At 39.0% G+C, this 19,583-nt stretch overlaps 2 protein-coding genes across 6 annotated transcripts; one reads left to right on the top strand and one right to left on the bottom strand.

Moving 5' to 3' along the window:
* Positions 1 to 461: 461 nt before the first annotated feature.
* Positions 462 to 7,578, bottom strand: tgfa (transforming growth factor, alpha). Of its 4 annotated transcripts, XR_011693162.1 has the most exons (9): positions 7,268 to 7,559; positions 6,482 to 6,511; positions 6,187 to 6,354; positions 5,807 to 5,986; positions 4,248 to 4,362; positions 3,337 to 3,486; positions 3,083 to 3,174; positions 2,353 to 2,525; positions 462 to 594 (listed from the first exon to the last, which is right to left on the bottom strand). XR_011693162.1 is itself a non-coding variant. In XM_071493965.1 (8 exons), the coding sequence occupies exons 1-8, from the start codon at positions 7,305 to 7,307 to the stop codon at positions 2,518 to 2,520; spliced, it is 783 nt and encodes a 260-aa protein (XP_071350066.1). In that variant the 5' UTR covers positions 7,308 to 7,559; the 3' UTR covers positions 762 to 2,517. The 4 variants fall into 4 exon arrangements, 3 of the variants coding, with proteins under 3 accessions (XP_071350066.1, XP_071350069.1, XP_071350067.1); XM_071493965.1 differs by lacking the exon at positions 462 to 594 and having other exon boundaries at positions 762 to 2,525; XM_071493968.1 differs by lacking the exons at positions 462 to 594; positions 7,268 to 7,559 and adding an exon at positions 7,183 to 7,241 and having other exon boundaries at positions 762 to 2,525.
* On the top strand, positions 7,349 to 18,978 carry LOC139630479 (solute carrier family 2, facilitated glucose transporter member 11-like). 2 transcript variants are annotated; one of them, XM_071493962.1, is made up of 12 exons: positions 7,349 to 7,492; positions 10,498 to 10,596; positions 11,739 to 11,899; positions 12,919 to 13,043; positions 13,239 to 13,368; positions 13,447 to 13,595; positions 13,827 to 14,014; positions 14,674 to 14,784; positions 15,272 to 15,373; positions 16,044 to 16,119; positions 16,684 to 16,811; positions 17,460 to 18,978. In XM_071493962.1, the coding sequence occupies exons 2-12, from the start codon at positions 10,522 to 10,524 to the stop codon at positions 17,676 to 17,678; spliced, it is 1,464 nt and encodes a 487-aa protein (XP_071350063.1). In that variant the 5' UTR covers positions 7,349 to 7,492; positions 10,498 to 10,521; the 3' UTR covers positions 17,679 to 18,978. The 2 variants fall into 2 exon arrangements, with proteins under 2 accessions (XP_071350063.1, XP_071350062.1); XM_071493961.1 differs by lacking the exon at positions 7,349 to 7,492 and adding an exon at positions 9,748 to 10,044.
* The last annotated feature ends 605 nt before the right edge of the window (positions 18,979 to 19,583 follow it).

Raw genomic sequence — 19,583 nt, 5'->3', positions numbered from 1 at the left:
TACATAAAACGTATCTTGCACTTCAAAAAAAAATATGAATCAACACCCAGGGAAATAAGTCTTTATTTCCTTTTCTTTTGCCTTGTTTTCACTTGCCTCCATTTGGTTCCCCTTGCACTGCTTTGTATGTTAAAGAGTATTGTGTATCTTTAGGGAAGCACCCACAAGAGCTGCTTAATTCAAAGCTGGTTTAGTAGCTCAGCCAGACGGCTCTAAAGGGCTCCACTGAAATCCAATTGCAGACATAATGGGATTGCAAAACAAAAAAAAAAAAAAAAAAAAGCTCCTCATGCAGAGAGCGAAAGGAAAGAGCAGAGGAGATGCACCACATTATGAGCATGACATCAACCCAATGACATACAATGGAAATAAACAAGCAGGGTGTATGCAGCGCAATCTTCTACAGTGAACTACTGTTTTAACATGAATAGGTATAATTCTGTGAACTGTAAATGACAAATAAATAAATTAAATAATACTTAATGGCAATATAGAAGATGACTGAAATATTTCCTTCAGCTAAAAAAGCACTCAAGAGTTGGGCTCTTTGTTCAATTGTGCCTGAGGTCCAGGGTTTCATGTTGGCATTTTCGTCTTGAAGAGAAAGACAGAAGAGCTGAGTGTCAGAAAATCAGGGTATTTAAAACGGAAGGAGCTTCAGAAGTGAAGAGAGGGTCATGTGATGAATCAAAAAACAGACTCAAGAGAGAGGGAGAAATTATATTAAGTACATAAATAAAAAAAATACAGACACCAACACATACTTGCATTTTTAATTCTTCATTGGAAAACAAATGTAGATAATAGAGGCTTTCCAATTGTGACAACATAAATCTGACAGTAAAGGGTTAATCATCATTTTCAGATGAATTTGTATTGACACTACACACACACACAAACACACACACACACACACACACACACATACATACATACAAAATATTTCTGTGTGCTTTTGATATTTACACATCAATGCTGTAATAACAGAAATTCACACATTATGAATGTAAATATCATCACATACTGTAAACAAAGACAAGCATATCATCTCCTCAGAGTCTTTTGGCATATAAATGCCATCAAATTCTTTTTTTTTTCTTTGTCTTATAACACAAAGCGTGTACACACTTTATGTCTGTGTCAGTTTGTAATAATCATTTTTTTAATTCCTTTACCAATCATAACTCCAGTTTAAGAAAATCTTAAATATTTTTGTTTTAAACTGATGTTCAGAGGCTTTTTCTCACTTTAAAAGTATTTAAATTCAAAGCAGAGGCAATGCTATAATACACTTGAAATAAACAAGTATTTTGTGTTGCTTTAAAAATGCAAGCCGTGATTTAAGTGCATGCATGCTCAAGAGGATGTGTATAAACCCTGCACCTCTTCCCATCAGTGCTCATAGAGGCAAAGTAGAAACACATGTATTTGGCATCTCTTATTATGTGGACGCTTTTTCAAGTGACTACAATGTACAGTAAGTGCAGGTTTCTTTATGAAGAGTGAGCAAGCTTGCAGAAAAGTGCAATTCTACCATAGTACCATAGAAACAATGTGGCCACCAAGGATGTGCATGTGTCAGTACAGTTATAGCTTGCAAATCAAAAACCTCTGATGCATTAACGTGTTCAAGTACAGCTCAGGAATAAAAAATAAAACTGACAGATATTTAAGCTTCAGTAGCAACACTGGAGTTATCAAATCATTTGAAATAATGCCTGAATGATTTTTTTCTCTAATGCATATGAAAACCATATTTAAACAATTTCCAGTTGCAACCTTTCTGTATAATTAATGATGGAAGTCCATGTATGTCCTGGGTTTTTAATCCATTACCAGTCAGTCCAGTTACAATTCCTACTCCTGTCAGGTCAAGTGAGTTCCTTCTCTAAAAACAGACACTAAAATGTTTTTAAAGCATCACTTTCCCCACCGTAATTTCTTGAAAAATGTCCTCTGTGCTTGTAGAGTTCTGATGAAAAGTGTGCAAAGATATTAAAAGACAAAAATAGGAATTGGGGTCTTCTTCTGACTTAAGTCAATGAATTATTGTTGTCCCGCAGCCCAAAGTAGACACCTTTCCTATCCGACATCTGCACAGGATGATTAATGGCCTTGTAGATCATTTCCCATGTCCTCTAGGCCAGCCATAAACAGTAATCAGGACACATGGAGCTCTTTTCCCATATAGGATTTGGCAGGAGCTTCAGACAGACTGTTGCAGTTCTGTGTGCATTTCCATAGAATCAAAGAGTGAAGAAAACATGTTCCTGGGTTGCAGTCCAAAAGTCCCCCCCCCAAAAAAAAAAAAATGTCATGGAGCATTTAACCACGCACATCAAGCAGGCCTACCTCAGCCACACTGCGGATAATGTTTCTTCGCCTCTGGGCAGGTGTGCTTGAGCAAAACATGTGAATGCCACTTTCGATGCAATCCTGAGGGTTTGCAGACCAGACAGATGAGGAAAATCAAACCCGCCATGATGCAAACAGCTCATGTTCCAGCAAGAAGTCGTCTCAAACCACTGAAAGGGAAACAATGTTTGTCCAAAAACTATAAGAAACACATCAATATGCCACAACGTCTCACTGGGTGAAACCTGATGTTCACCCTAAACGTGGCCATTGTAGTTTATTTTAAGTACATCCCTCATACGTCATGCTACCATAAATACTCCCTACTGCACCAATTGAGTATTAATCCGCTGCTGAAAATAGTTTCCTGCAAATACAGTTTACTCCTGCTTGAGGAAAGAAAGCTAGGAAAGTACTTTTGTTGAAAATCAAACTACATACTTATGACCTCTTCAAATTAGTTAATCTAAGAGCAAACAGCTTCGTGCCACAGACAGAATACAAAGGAGGTTGGAAAGCACTGAGACACTACCCATACATATGTACACAGCATGCATTGAACCATCCATATTCATGCAGTTCTTGCTATGCTATCGACTGTCAGGCATTAATTTCACTTACTAGTCATTTGCATCACAAAGAGCTGGTAAATGAAAACAAACACAACCTTGGAAATTCACTTTTCTTTTTTTTTTTTTTTTAAAATATGAGAAATAAAGAAAGGTACCGCTCTCAGATGGACAGCAGGATGCTACATGCTTCTCTGGGACATAATGATGTGCATGGTTCCGCCTGCGACAGTCCTGCCTCCACCAGCAACTGAAAAAGAAACAACTTGAGTACTTATAATCCTGAAGATCTTTGCCATGTTTGCTATCCTAGACGCAGTTTATCAGCTATGTATCCAGAGAGCGCCGCAGGGGAGAGGGAGATTGATATTGTTAAAAGAAGAAAATATAATAAGATATGCTTGTTACTTACTGTAAAAGTGTACACAACACCATGATCAGAACACACCCAATAACACACAGCACCAGCACCGTGGCAACAGTCTGTTGTTTGTGATTAGTTGCTACCACAGCAAGCAGGTCTGCATGTTCACACCTCATCCCGATGAAGCCTGGATGACAACTGAAACATGGAGTCAAATTAGTCTAATAAGAGAACCTGTGGCTAACGAGTTTTATATGTAGCTCAAATCAAAGTGTTATTGGCCAACAGGTGAAGTCAAAACACTTCCAGATGTTGAAATGCTAAAACTGTCACAATCTAAGAGCACAGTTCAGTGGAAAATAAAATATCAATGACATGAAAACAATCATCTGATCATATTGAAGACTAAAGATAAACTGAAAGCAAAAATATGAGGTTACAGGGCCGAGGGGCATAAAGGTTGGTAGCCTATTAAGTTGTAGATGTGAATACATAGAGCTCATGTTTTCTGGGAATAAGAATTATTTTGAAAATAAATCATGGTATTCTTCAGATTTGGAGAAGGTTGTTTTCTTCTGCTCACTTAGATTAAACATCAAACTGCATGCACGTTTCCTCTCACATCTGCAGCTTTCTCCAGAAACACAGAGACCAAAATCACTCCAGCTGGAGCTTTCTTACACAAGTTTTCTAATGGCTTTGGATCTCGTGATTTCACTGATGTTTCTTTTAAAAAGGGGTGACAGCATTTTGCTCCAACGAAATGTAAATTCCAGAACATTAAACTCTCTACCGCACTGCACAGCAAAGCCCAGTGCAACTGAAGTTCAAAGTGCTCTAAACTGTATCACATTTCATTTTGAGAGTAGTTTCAGCTATAATTATGATTGATGTGATTTTAAAGTATATGCTTCCATTTCTAATGAAAAAAAGATTCAGAGAGACGAGTGTTGACTTACACACATGCAGGCGTCTCCTCTAATATCAGGAAGCGACACGTGCCATGGAAGCAGAAATGGCGGTGGGAGTCCGGACAGTCGTCGAAATGAGACCAAACGGCGGCAGCCACGAACTCTGTGAAGACGTTGACATTTTCAGAGAGACGTATATGTAAGGTTTTTGAAAGTTTAGGACAGTGTTTCTGCTTTTTCTCAGATCATGACCACTAATATTTCCCCTTCAAACCAATGCAGAATAAATCTTCTTGCTGCAGTTGTGTGGCCCCGTTTCTCTTCGAGAGTTTTGAGAGTAATATTTAGTTGAATTACTGTAAAGGACGGGAACACAAGAACAAGAACCTTCAACCTATAGTAGTACTTCAGTGCATGAATTCTACCCTGAATTTACAGTATCAAATGTAATTCAACTGACCTTAGTCAGTGTACAGAACATGACTCGGGTGAATATCATAAATCTAAAAATAGCCTTAATCTCACAGAGACCTGAAACAACAACATGTTCTAAATCCTAAAGCTGACACCCACGCCACTACCGGTAGACTGAAGCCTTTTGTTCACAGTTGCGTGTGGATGTGGGATGGCTTATATCTCTCACTGTACCTGGGAGCGGCAATTAGAGTCAAGGAAAGTCAAAGAAAACTCCTGGTGGGAGACTACAAACAAAAACCTCTGTCCATCAACCTGCATTAGGACACAAGGGAGAACACACCCCTGCAGGAACCCTTATTGTTCAGCAGAAATTAAAGCCTTTATTGTAGCTTGCTGTTTTTTTAAGCAACTATATTAGTTTTCACTCCGACAAACAAAATAACAGGACAAAAATATGGGATTGAATGAACTAGCCAGACAAAATGTGACATTTTTTTCCCGCAAGCTGTACAGTCAGACAAATTCCTACATAACTGACTCAAACAAACGTCAGTGTTCCACAAGCAGCTGAAACAGATGCCACAGTGTGGCATTCAGGGTGGGAAGGAGGATGAACAAGCAGACAGATAGCTGCTCAACAGCCTTCGTCACACACTCCATTCCAAAGGTAAATGGCCTTTTGGATTGCAGCCTACATGTATTGTCTCCTTCTTTCAGACTCTGTGAAAGCCCTCTGTTGTCCCTGAGGCATCTGCCTACCAACCCCTCTCTCTTTTCCATGTGATTTTGGCAGTTGAGCGAGAACATGGAGACAGAAACCAGCCTTTAGGGCAAGTAAGGTGCTTTTCACATAATAACCCAATACTGTAGGTGCAGCTTTTGAGGAAATGCTGAATATACTGCTCATAGTCTTTAATTTACCACAACTGCTGCCCTCACTCACGCTAAGAGGATCAATTATCAGTGCGCGCCACACTGTCTGCATAATGTTGATGCACTGCAGCTCAGTGGGGAGCTTTACAGTGTCGAGAACTCCTGCTGTGGAAACGCTGCAGTGAGAGTGTATCAAGGGCTGAATTGAGGACAACTGGCACAGTTCATCTGAAATGCAGTGACTTTTCTTCTTGAGATTGTTTGACAATGACTTTGAACTCTTCCCTGCATCTTATCACAACTACAGTAAAACTTACTTTTAACTGGGGGGATGCTAAGGGTTGTAGTTGCAATAGTTGTGGTAGTGGTACTCCTGCTGCTGGATGTTGCAGAGCTGCTCGTGGAGGTGTTTGGAGCTGCAGATGAATTTGTACTAGAAATGCCAGCATCAATAATTGTTGAATTGGTCTGACTTGCTTCAAATGTAAAGAGGGAATCTGTAAAGAGGAAAATAAACAGCTGTTAACACATCATAAAGTCAGATGTGTAGAATTAAAGGAATACCTACAAATACCTACAGTCATATAATATCAGATAAACAGCTCCAACACTACAGAGACAGAAGATTTTTTTGGCCGGACAATGAACTTGAACCTTCCCCTACATCTTCACATAATATGGCAGTACTCAGACTTACTATTAACAGTAGGGATGTCTGTTGTAGTTGTCGTGGCGCTTGTGCTGCTGGTTGTTGCAGAGCTGCTTGTGGAGGTGTTTGGAGCAGCAGTGGAGTTTGTATCAACGGAAATACGAGCTTCAATAATTGTTGAATTGCTTGGCCCTGCTCCAAATGTAAAGAGGGAACCTGCAGAGAGGAAACCAAACATCTGTTAGAATACGATACAGTCCTGATGTGAAAAATTATAGGAATAACAACAAATCCCTGCAAGAATATAATAACAGAAATACCAAAAAGTTCACTGTAAACTCACCATTGAGTACCACAGACATACTAAAAGTACCTATAGGAATATAAAAAATATATATTACTGTATTGTGAATCCCCCACCCCCACCCCAAAACACCAGGATATGTGACATTAGAATATGCAACACTAGGTGTCACATATTCTACTATATGATGAACAACCTGAGGGTTAGACCCAGATAATCTGCCACTGTGCTGCTATGATCATGTGACCTGGTCTTCAATGTAATATCGATGCTTCATTGAGTAACTGGTACCCAACAATAGTAACAGGGTCAGGCATCCACTAAAAGGATGAAACTAAAGCACTATAAATACATAAGGTCCTGTGAAGACACGCAATCTCAACTAGACTCAAACTAGCTTTAAAAAAAAAAAAAAAAACACACAGCCAGAGGAGTTTGATGCAAAAAGGTTCATTGAAGCCAAAAGGAATTCAGAAATATTTTACCACCATAAAACCTAGAGCACATTAATCCATCAGGATAATACAGCCACTTTAGTTTACATACGTTGAGTAACTTACTAAAAAGCATACTGTTACCACCGTGGGGTAGAAACATGAAGCACAGACAGGATAATGCAACCGACAAATCAATACAGAGTAGCACAGAGAAAGCACGTAATGCAATCTACTGAATTAATGTTGAATCATCGGGGAGCAGGACCGAGGAGCCTCATCTCACATTCAGATATATCAACTTACATGTTTCATTTCAACATTTATCTAAACTTCAAACCGACAAGACAGAGCTCACTTTAGCCTCCTTCCTGCTGAAGCCGCTACTCACCGCTGATGAGGAAAATTGTATCCCAGAAGATCCGCGTCATCCTGACGATCTGAAGCCCGAGCCAGAGACACTTGAGGAGCAGCTTCAGTGAAATGCGGGCGTGTGGTGAGGAACCACACGGGTCAACAGCGCTGCAGACCCCAGGACGAGCGGCGGCGGCGGCGGCAGCAGCGGCCACCGGCACAGAAAACGCTCAGTCAAACCACTGATAGCTGAGAGGCTGCGGTAGGAGAAGTCACTTTACTTTCTTCCTTTCTGTTCCTCCTGTAGGATGAACGGACGTCTAACTCTCCCCCCCCACCACCACCACCCCCCCGTGTTCAATTGAGGAAACTCGTGTAATCCTGTCAGAGGCTGACCAATTAGAGACAGAGAGGGAGGGGGAGGAAGGGGCATCGCCTCATTATGACCTCAAGATCACACTTCTTTTTTTTTTTTTTTTTTTTTAAGTTGCATTTATGCTATGAACCTTAGCCTATATCTGATTCATTTACTGCAACTGAGCTATTTTAAATAATACATATTTAAATTAAAATTGCATGTAAAATGTACAGTGCGTTGTATAACAGTCCCTGAAACATCTAGAAAAAATAAGTTGAGTATTTTAGGATAAAGTATAATTCCATGGATATTACCCCCCCCCCCCCCCCCAGCCCCCACCCCCCCTTTAGTTGGAATAAGATGTTAGTATTCTATGTATTCTATGTTGCAGAGATCTTTACTTGTATTTCTGAGCTATACAAATAAAACTATTCTTCTCCCAAAAAAAAGTTAACAGATTTACATGTTTTTCTCTTTAACTGGGTTCTAAAATTAACAAAAGCTTTTTCATTTGTTTGTTTGTCTTTCTTTAAAGCAGCGGGGCCTAAGAAAAGCTTTCCTGGTCCGTCTGTTCATTCATCTGTCAAACTGTTTGGTCCAGAATGAGATATCTTGAGAAAAGTTGGCCAGATTCCCATGAAATTTGGTGTGGATATTCACGAGCTCCGAAGGAGCATCTCTTATGTTTTTAGTGATTTTTAGTGATTTTATAGTGCCGCTGTAACCCGCATCAGGTTCAGAAAGGCTGCCAAACTTTCCTGGAAAGTGCAGCAATTAAGTGTTCTTGGATACAATCAAGCTGTTCCCAAACTGACTGGGAATCTGTGCACTCTATACTTCCTTCCAGCGGTAGTCAAAAGTAATTTCCTGGTCTCCCTTCCTTATTTTATCTGACACTTGACTGATTTAAGAGAGGAAACTATCTCCTGATGGTATAGATTCAGATTTAACAGTTATTTACTTCTACTTTTCCTTTTAAACACTCAAATTACAGTAATTTGTGTTTTTTTGTAAAAATAAAAATAAAAAGGGTAGATGTGACTGGAATTATTTCACAGTCATCTGAACCTCAAAAGACAACAGGAACTACTGTTTGATCACTTTAATGATGATGCACCCTCTTTAATAATGTATGTAAACATACTCTAATTTTTTTATTATTTTACCATCAAACTTCCCTTTTTATTGACTACTAAATGAACAGATTTCTGTGTTGTAGCAGCCTGCAACATTTCAAACCAGCACCATCTGCTGGACATGACCGGTTACTTTGCTAAGGACACATATTTCCATGACGCTTAATGACAGTAATAATAATAATAATAATAATAATAATAATAATAATAATAAATATGAGATTATATTGCAAAACAATGTGTCAGTAATACTGTATATCAACTTATACAAAAATAATAAAACAATAAAAATAATGTTGACCTTAAGTAGATACTGGAAGACTGGATTAACAAGGTGAGGTGGGCCCCGGGTACCCTAAAGCTTCAGGTTCACTGCATTTCACTGGGCTTTGGTCATTTGATTAACCGCACATTTGTTGAGGAATATGCGTAATTTAGGTACAATGTCAACAAAGGCAGGCCCTGCATTATTATTATCTAATTTTGTAGCCTAATAGATGGGTCCTGTGTCCAGATCTAGAGTATTCTAGTATTCCAGCATAGAGTAGTCCTGCTTGGTACATACATAATGCATAGAGGGTGCTTGCTAGTTGTCAACAGGGTATGTGATACATAAAGAACAGTATTTTTAATGCATTTGTTTATTTCTAAACTGCCAAACTTAGACTAAAACATACAACAAAAAAATGAATGTAGGTATATATTAATTTGAAAATCTCACATCAGAAATAAAGCTGCTTAAACAACACACTTCATCGGACACTGATGAGGTCTATCAGAAGAGAATTGTATTCAGTGAAAATCAGGCTGAACCACAAGAGCATTGTGCAGGTGATTTATTCATGCTTAAGATACTGGGAGCTGACCCTCCCCTCGTTTATCTATTTATGAAGTGAAAACCCAGGCGTCAGCCCGCACCACCTCCCACCTACCTACCCACTCCTCTGTGGTTGATGGAAAACCTCCCTTAACCAGACTGCGCATGTGTTGTTCTGAATTACTTGCTGAAAACATTATGTGGTATTAATTTTCATCACACTCTTGCTTCCCCACGGTAAATCATTGTCGAGGCAGGAGTCCCGGTGAGACGTCAGCTAAGTATTTGACCACTTGTGCGTAAAAGGCTTGCGCAAATGCGGCCAATCATAAAAGGCCTAACGACCCCTCACGCACGGTGCAAGCGCATGTCCAAGCTTGTGCTGTTGCGGATCGCCAGGAGGTGGGCTGAGCTGAGTGGCTCTCTGCTTTCGGACTTTATCAAGTCAAGTTTTACCTCTTTACCACCACGGTCCAACAATGTCGCACCCAGGTGCACAGAAGGTACATTAGATAGTTACACTTTTCAATAAGTAATTTGTAGATTGTTTTGGAGTTTCATTCCCTTGTTGTTTGATTAGAAGACTCGGATAGCATCATGCAGGAGATCCATGAGAAAATCTGGATTCTGGTGACTATGTAGTTCCTATAAACTGCGCTGCTATTTGAAGATCTTTTGTGTTTTAATGTGATTTTATTTAAATACATGAACAACAAAATTTACAATCCCGCGAAAGACCGGTGCCCAGTTACAAAATATGCAGACTAAACTTTGACTGGCAATGTTTGCTAGTGTCATAGTTTTGCAACAAATAATAGATTTACAGCAAACAAAGAAACAAACAGATCCTTTATCTGACTTGATTCTACAATATTTAAGCGAATTACCAAGTACTTGATGAAATGTTGCTGTATAAAATGTAAAGTGCATGCCTGTCTGTCTATTTGCATCAACAGGGCAGTTCTCTGATATTGGTGCTAATGGTTGCCTCTGCAGCCATTGGAGGAACTCTGCAGTATGGCTACAACCTTGCCATAATGAATTCCCCAACAACAGTAGGTTTTTGAGTTTCTAATTCAGTTCATCAAACTGTATTTAATGTGTTTGTGTATACAGTATGTTTAATTATCTATTTAAAGAGGTGATGAGGCTCAGAGGTGAGAGGGGCCACTCAGTTGGCAGTTTATTAGAAACTCCTAGCTATAACTAATGCAGTCTTATACAACAATCCTGCAATAATTCCCATCTTCATGTAGGTTATAATGTTCAGTTTTTATTATTATTTTATTTTGAGGATGTAGCTTGTGGTTCTGTTGATTTGTGCTGTGTTATGCTGACAGGCGTTTCTATTTTTTTTGTCCACCTGATTTTATATCAGTGAGGGGAGGAAACACCTCTTTGTATAATGTAATGTAGTTCAACAGCACCCGAAACTACATCCTCCAAAATGATCATATAGTTCCATTAGAAATTATAAGTTATAACTAGGCGTACCTAATAAATTGCCAGTTTAGTGTGCACTAAGGCTGGAATTGTAGTAGATTAATACAGATCTTATGGGTTCTCTATATGTATGTTTGGTGTTGACCGTACAAGCTGTGCAGACCAGCATATGTATTATTCCATATTTGGGTCACAGTTTTGGCGTGAACAAGAATTAGGCTACTTGTGTCAGTGATTAGTCATTCTCTCTGTAATATATCCAATTTTATTGTGCTGTGGAAAATAATTGCAGATACAGGATCTTTTCTTAGTGTTTACAGTAATGAAACCAACAGCAGCTTCACTTGAAAATGAAGAGCACAAACTTCCACCAACAACAGACAATCCTGCTCCTTGCCAATAGAAACAGATATTTCAACATTCAGAATAACAGTAAAATTGATTTGCTGATGTTGCAGATTGACCCTGCAGGAGTCAAGCCTTTCTCTCAATAAATCAAAAAGTTAAATCACCAAGAGGCAGAAATCACAATGTGCATCACCACCAACATGTAAACAGACTAAGAAAGTAATGCAAAAAAGTCCTTCAGCAGAGGTAATCAATGTCAGCTTTAACTCCTTCTCTGTTTGTGTGTGTGTGTTTGTGTGTGTGTGTGTGTGTGTGTGTATGTGTGTGTGTGTGTGTGTGTGTGTGTGTGTGTATTTGGTTAACTCAGTGGGAATTTAATGGTTAACCATCTTGTCTCTTCCCACAGTTTATTCAAACCTTCATAAATGAGACGTTCCTGGAGCGCTGGGACATCCAGTTGGAGGACTACCAGGTGACGCTCATCTGGACAATCATTGTCTCCATCTTTTCACTGGGGGGCTTTGCAGGGGCTCTTATTGCAGGACCTATGACCATACGCTTCGGAAGGTAATATAAGAGGCTCCATCATGCTGCATGTATGTAAATATATGAATGCACAAGTGCAGAAGGTTAGAAATTGAGATTTTTGTTGCAGCATGCAGAGAGGCAATGATCAACCCACTGATGCACACACATATAAATGAATACATAGATTGTTCATTTACTGTCCTCTATCATGTGCTAACATTCATATGACCCTTTGGTGAACTGAGGTTTTTGTTACTGTTACTGTTACTGTTCTCAAATAAGGGAAGACACACATGGGTGCAACTAAAACAACAGGTTTTTATTTAACACAAATTAGAGTTTACTTAACTAAGATAACAAAAATTTAAATTTCTACAAATAAGGCTGGCAGGTGGAACTACCACATATGCAAAAAACAATGAACATCGTTTTTAAAGAATTATTTTTTCTTATTGTCAACAAATCCCATAAAAAGACTAAAACCATATATTTGTTTGTTCATTTCTCAGCAATTTCTGACTTCCTTTACCTGTGGACCACTTGTACCTAATAAAGATGCATCTCTTTAAAAACAGCTCACAAATATCATGTTTCATTTCCTAAAACAGCTGGGCACTGTAGTTTTTGCGAAAGTAACTCTGACAGGAATAAAACAGTGCATTTGTTGGGACTATTTTCACTGGTGGATTAATACACAGTTGTTGTTCTAATCACTGTTATGGCAGCAGGACTGTGTGCATGGGACTGACTAAAAATAAACAGTGCCCATGTTCATCACAATGACAGAACATGTCACCCAGTGCGACAGTGTGGCTTGTACTTATGGTTTTAGTAGTTGTTGGACAATAATGGAGCTCTGCAATATGAGCCACACAGAATATACCTGTGGGTAGGATCTAGTCATTGCTGGTTTTGGGGGTTATATTCATGATTTTCCCACATGGTATTCCTGCAAGATGGCCAGAGATGAGGTCATTGATGCTTTTTTTCTTTAAACTTAATTGATCACCAAATGCTATTAGCATTGTGTTAATTTTGTTCTCTTTCTCCCTCAAAAGAAAGAAATGTCTGCTGTTGAACAACATTTTCCTCATGACGGGTGCACTCTTAGCTGTGACAAGCAGAGCTGCAAAGTCTTTTGAGATGATCATTATGGCACGGGTCCTAGTTGGAATAAATGCTGGTATGTTTGTCACGTCAGTAGATATACTTTATATGTTTGCCTTCTGACAATGTAATAATTAACTTCTGATGATCCCCTTAAATTATATATTCATCCTGCATTCAGCAGACTGAATAGAACTAAACGTAACTTTGACATTTAAGCAATAATCGAGACACGGAAACGAAAATTGTAAAGCCACTGTTTGTTTTGCAGGAATCAGCATGAACGTGCAGCCCATGTACTTTGGAGAGAGTGCACCAAAGCACTTACGGGGGGCTATCTCTTTGTCATCAGCTGTTTTTACAGCGTTTGGTGTAGTGTTAGGACAAGTGGTCGGACTCAGGTATGGGCTGTATGAAATAAAAATGTGTGCTGTAGATTTCAAAGATATCTACAGTAACACTGGTTTATTTATTTATAGAGAGATTTTGGGCAGTGAACCGTGTTGGCAGTACCTTCTTGCCAGTAATGCCATTCCTGGCCTTATTCAGCTGCTGACCCTGCCATGGTTCCCAGAAAGCCCCAGATACCTGCTCATCGACAGGGGAGACAAGGAGGCTTGTATTAATGGTGGGTACTCAGATATGTCAACCAATTTTAAGGTACTTGTACTTTAAAAGTAGTATTTCCGTAGTATTTCAGAGGGAAGTATTGTACTTTTTATCTTTCTTCCACCACCATAAACCAAGCACATAAGAATGTATTATACATTATTTCACATCAGCAATATATATAAAATAATATGTTACAAAGGAACAAAACCTTCGCAGGTTGTAAAGTTGTGGTTTTTGTCCTGGCCAGCTCTGAGACGTCTACGTGGCTGTGAGGTCCAGAACAGCGAGCTCGATGAGATTCTGCAGGAACAGACTGAAACCAAAGGCATGAGGCCCAAGCGACCCTGGGAGCTGTTTACTGACCGCTCTGTTCGCTGGCAGCTCATCTCCGTCATGATCATCAGCAGTGCTATGCAGCTCTGTGGTAATGACTCGGTAAGAAGAACAGGCATTAATGTCACAATCAGAGAGATTTTTACAGTATGTGTTGAGTTCCTGAGGGTGTAGTGGGGTCTCTCAATAGAAAATCATCTTATGTAACCCGAGAGGATCAGTGTTAATGATACTGATCTACAGTAACAGTATCATATGTTCTTTTGGTCACAGTTTCCTCTTGCTACATCCAACAGTTGATTAGAAATTTGAGATGATCCATCAGCGGCTTGCGTGGTGTCCGGATTTCTTTACATTCCTGCAGGTCATATTAATAATGCATACTGGTGAGGGAGTGTCATGCCTCACTATAACACACAGTGAATGATTAATGATTTAAATGTGCAGTATGAGATACAAGACTTAAGGGCTTTGTCATTTATCGATATTTGTCTTTTACATTCCTGCTCTGTATAAGCATTGGGAACACATCTAGACTGATTTTCAGAGCTGCATCAAGTTGCTCTCTCATCAGAAAATACTGACTAAATACCCCCGTGTTTCAAGGCTTTTAACCACATGCTTGGCAGGTTTAGAGGGGTGGCTGGGTATTAACACAATTACTCAGTGTACAAAATGCTTAATCAGCTTAGCAACAGTTCAAATACTTGTAATGATGCTCTGCAGTACTCTCATGTCTCCCTATGTTCTTTTCCTTCCAGATTTACTTCTATGCATCATATGTGTTTAAAGAGGCAGGAATAGCTGATGATAAAATCCAGTATGTCACAATTGGAACCGGAACATGTGAATTTACAGCCTGTATAATGTGTGTAAGTATCAATCATTAAAGCACATGTTATGTAACCGGCCGGAGGCAAAGGGAAACTGGTGTTTGCATTCTTCTTAAAGATTCATTGCAGGATAATGGCATAGTTTCTGTGTAAGATCAGCGCCGTGTACTGTGCATTTCTTTGTCCCTGTTGAACATTGCCATATGATGACGAACATGATATGGTAACACACTACACAAATACCTGTGTAGCTTCCAAGAAATGAGAGAGGAACCGAGCTGAAACTTGCTGCTAAATAATAAATATATACAAGGAGTTCTTGGATATCTCTGTATTGACTATATAGTACATAATATGTCACTAAAGAATAGATGTTATGTCAGAGGAATAGTTCAACATTTTGGGAAATATGCTTATTCACTTTCTTGCCAAAACGCTCTATGAAGCCACAGACAGGAGAGTCTCCGCTTAGCTCAGCATAAAGACTAAAAACGGAGTCTGATGTAGATATTTTGATATTTTGCAGAACCTGCTGATTGAGCGCAAAGGTCGGAGGTTCATGCTGATGGGAGGGTTCATCCTCATGACCATCTGGGCTGTTGTCTTCACAATCGCTCTGTCCTTTGAGGTATTAAACCACTTAAATGACCTACACACTGAACTTTTCCAATCATAAGTCAACAATGAAAATGTATTAATGGGGATAATTATGTGAGTTGTCTGTGATGAACAATTAGTAATTACTGAGTAGGTATTGTGGAGCTGTCTAGTCAGAGTTACAGATCAGTTTTTGAAAATTGTTAATTTTAACCAAATTGAGAACTAGACTGTAACTGAATCTAACATGAAGACTGTTGGACAAACATTACAAAAGCTCACAGTCACAGACAAGAGAGAGCCTCCCTGTTTTGCCAGATTAACTGAAAATCTGAAAACCAAATTTTATCACCCATTCATTTGTGTGTCACGCTCACTGTATATGTTCATGGAAACACGGTGCTGCAGTGTAAAGGAATACATCCAGTGTGAGAGCACTGACGTGACATTGCTGGTCATCTCATACATTTTTAGTATGTTTGTTAGTCCACTAGGAGGCACCCTGTCAAGATTCAGGCATTGGTTAATGTTTGGGGTAAAAAAAATAAACTTAATGGACTGAGAAACAGAGCTGAGGGGAAGATGGTTTCACCCATCTATGAGGTATGAGATAGTGGCAGAATGTCTGATCTGGTTTATTTTCTTCTTGCATTTGAGTTGGTCACTGCATGTATTTTGCTTTCTTCCCCACTTGCAAACAGCACTATATATCCTGGATGCCGTACCTGAGCATGGCCTGCATCTTCACCTACATTCTCAGCTTTGGCATGGGACCAGGTCAGTGTGCCATTTCTATCAGTTTACTCCAGAAGGAATCACAAAATGTCTCAAGTTAAATCATGAAATGAAAATAAACATAGTCAAGACTGACCAGTTCAATGTTGAACTTAATATGTACACAATTTATTCCATTCTTTACATTTTAGTGACTTATATCAACATATCCATTCTCATGTCCTCACCAAGTCCTACAAACTATTAATGCTGCAGTAAACCATTTAAATCTAAATATAACAAAATGCTAAATATGTCATAAGCTAACTGAAGCTTGGATGTTGAAGGTCATTTAGCATCTAAATTAGCTATAAACACAGCTGCTCCCTGCAGATCCCAACAGCTGTTTCCATTTATATAAAAACTCAAAGTGGCTCCTCTGTGCATATTTCAGGTGATATGGAGTAATACCTCACTTCTACCAGGAATCATTATGGCCTGCTATCCAGTAGCCATTTTCAATACTAAAGTGAAGAGATATTTATTTACAATACTGTGTACATTTATAGCAGCAGATATACTATTTAGTATTTAGGTTAGTAATGAATGTTTTCTGTTTTTTCTCAGCTGGAGTGACTGGGGTTCTGCCCACTGAGATCTTCAATCAGACCGCTCGGCCTGCAGCCTACATGATCGCTGGCTCCATGATGTGGCTCAACCTTTTCATCATTGGGATGATCTTTCCATTTCTGGTGGTCAGTCTCTCACAACAAACGTGCTAACAATAAACAAGCATATTTATATATTTTATATAAAGTGCTTTGTTCCAAAATTATACCCACAATTTGAAACAAAGTGAACATGAACTATATTAATAGACATTATTCAATAGGAGAGACTAAAGGAAAGATTAAATGCACAGATGTATGATGTCGCTGATGATGTGACTCTGCTCTCATATTCTTTTGTCTATTTACATCATAGAGCTATGAATCACCAGGCGTTCTGACATGCCACAAATTGATATCGTACAGTATGACACAGATTGTAAACCAGGATTTTATTAGACACATCCCACACAGTGTGACAGTAAACTTACACAATCATTGTAATCACAAAGTCTGAAGGCGCCTTAAGGCTTTTGTTTAAATCATAGTGATTTATTGGGGCCAGGAGGTGAAGAGGCATAGAGTAACATGTAACATACAGCAGCATACCCTGTGCCAGGGGAAACACTGGTAAAAAAACACGAGTGGTATAGTTAAGAAATAAAATAATGGTGGTGTTTTGTGATAGATTTGAAGATGGTCTAGATTAAGACATACAATTAGACATTTTATTAGACACGATTTAAATCATACTTCACATCAGTCTGACGGCTTTCTTTTGCCTTACCCTCACAGAGCGAGCTGAGTGAGTACTGCTTTGTGCCTTTCGGAGCAGTCTGCCTGTTGTCTGCGTTGTATGTCGGCCTGTTTCTACCGGAGACCAAGGGGAAGTCTTTGTCAGTCATCACAAGTGAATTCCACAAGCTCAACTTCAAAGGCCAGGACAAAAAGTGCCCATCACAGACTCAAGCTCAGTATCAGCTGGGTGAAGTGTGCCTTTCCTCGGCCTTGTAGACGGACGTTTCCTCCTTAAACATACAGTACACATCTACTGGATGTTTCACTTTCACCTGACCTGCCTGAACTGGAAGAAGTCATGTGCGGTCTGACAGTAACAGGGGAATGTTCACTTTTATATTAGGTCTACTATAACTCCTTTATCTGGGGTGTGTTTTCTATGGTCATTTAAAGGAATTACCTTCACATGTATACACTTATATTTTCTGCTACTCTGTGTCACTGATTAATATGAAGCAAAGCTAATTAAAAACTACAGTATATTCAGCCAGCTCTGTGGCAGAAAAGAAATCAACTGCTGATTAGAAAGTGATTCAGTAAATTAAAAAATGATTTGACGGTCCGCAGGAAGACTTGTTGACCGCCGCTGCTGAAAAAACCTCTGAAAACACATCTGACATTTATTTATAAAGGTGTTTTTAGAATAATTGCAGAATGAGCCTGTCAGCTTAGTAAATAAACTGCAATGCATTTTGTTAAGATATTTCACATATTTTCTTGTTGAAATGAGCTGTCTGTAAGATTTGCTATCGCTGCATATCCAGTGTTACCATTAACAGCTGTTTACTTACCAGTCTAGAAGAAATGTTGAGAGTTCAGCACCAAACTTCATTCCTTTACTCCTTAGTGGTGGAAATCAACCCTCTTGTTTCGCCTCTATTTCTGTCACTTCCTGCGTTCTACTGAAGTTAGCATGCTAACCAGCTAACCCTAGGTCCAGGTGGTCCGTTAGCGAGTCCCTGTAGAGTCCAGTCTGCCCTGAAGTGGTAGCACTTCTCAGAGGGCATATAATACCTCTTGTGTTGTAAATGCAAAGATGGTTGAAGTTTTACTTTGGCAAGCAAAACAGGTGTTAATGCTGACGTTGGCTACGTAGCAAATGCAAAACTTACAAATAGCTTTTAATGTGACAAAGAGAAGTTGTTGCCTTATTCTCTTGTTTGGGAGGTTAAAAGTCAGAATAAACTGCACACAGGTCCTTCTACAGAGTACTGCACTTTTCCCTGTGTGGTTGATGCTTGACCTTATCAAAATGAATGTATTTATATGAAAACAAAGACACAGTCAGGTTCACTTGCACCTTATTAAATACAGACTGTACATGCAACATTGTGCACACCTCATTCATGAAAATGGTACTTAGATGTTGAGCATTAATGCTTTTACTAAAGACTGGAATTAGTAACCCACCGTTTGTACATGGATGAAAAATGTTTATGTCGACTGTGAAAGTCATTATTTTTTTTTGTTTTAATTAACTGAATTTGAGCAAATAAAGTACCTTACATAAACATCATTTCTCACCATTTCAAAATGTCCCTTTCAGACAAAATACAATGAAATAACATCACACTGGGTGACATTACAGACAGCCAGGAAGCTTTTTGCTATGTCTGAGAAATAAGGACTGGGCAAAACACTCACTTTAGATTGTTTAGACCACAGTGTTGGCACTGAGTTCGGGGAGGCAAGTGGCACTGTGGAGTAGCTTCACTTCACAGAATAAAACATGTTTAAAACATCAAAACTGTGACAATTCCTATTACCTTGAAATGCATCTGAACCACTGACTGGTCTATCTGCATCCATTGTACAGAAACACTTGGTTGAAACATGCACAGAACTTTATAATCAAAATTACAAAGTATCAAATGACCAAACGTGAGACTGATTTTCAAGGAAATGTGCATAAAATGATGCACAAGACATCAGGTGAAACAAGAATCGTTTCATTTGATGTTATGACCTCATTAGAGCAGGCCATCTTAGTTTTGAGTATTTCACATTTTATTGTCACAATCCGGCTCAAAGACTGTGACAAAAATGGGAAACACATATCAGTAGGCGGCTCAAAAAAGTAGCTAATAGAAGTCAACCCAAGAAAACTAAAGAACAACTATA

Source organism: Trachinotus anak, unplaced genomic scaffold, assembly GCF_046630095.1.
Source record: "Trachinotus anak isolate AG129_WGS33_773 ecotype Australia unplaced genomic scaffold, CSIRO_AGI_Tana_v1 ptg000013l, whole genome shotgun sequence".
Classification (NCBI taxonomy): Eukaryota; Metazoa; Chordata; class Actinopteri; order Carangiformes; family Carangidae; genus Trachinotus; species Trachinotus anak.
This window is presented reverse-complemented; position numbering and strand designations above follow the sequence as displayed.

Coding starts and splice junctions, on each gene's coding strand:
- tgfa (XM_071493965.1), bottom strand. CDS start 7,307: ATGACGCGGATCTTCTGGGATACAATTTTCCTCATCAGCG. Junction 6,355..6,481: donor TATGTCTGTGGTACTCAATG/GTGAGTTTACAG, acceptor TCCTCTCTGCAG/GTTCCCTCTTTACATTTGGA. Junction 4,363..5,806: donor TAGCATCCCCCCAGTTAAAA/GTAAGTTTTACT, acceptor ACGTCTTCACAG/AGTTCGTGGCTGCCGCCGTT.
- LOC139630479 (XM_071493961.1), top strand. CDS start 10,021: ATGTCGCACCCAGGTGCACAGAAG. Junction 10,597..11,738: donor TAATGAATTCCCCAACAACA/GTAGGTTTTTGA, acceptor CTCTTCCCACAG/TTTATTCAAACCTTCATAAA. Junction 13,369..13,446: donor GGACAAGTGGTCGGACTCAG/GTATGGGCTGTA, acceptor ATTTATTTATAG/AGAGATTTTGGGCAGTGAAC.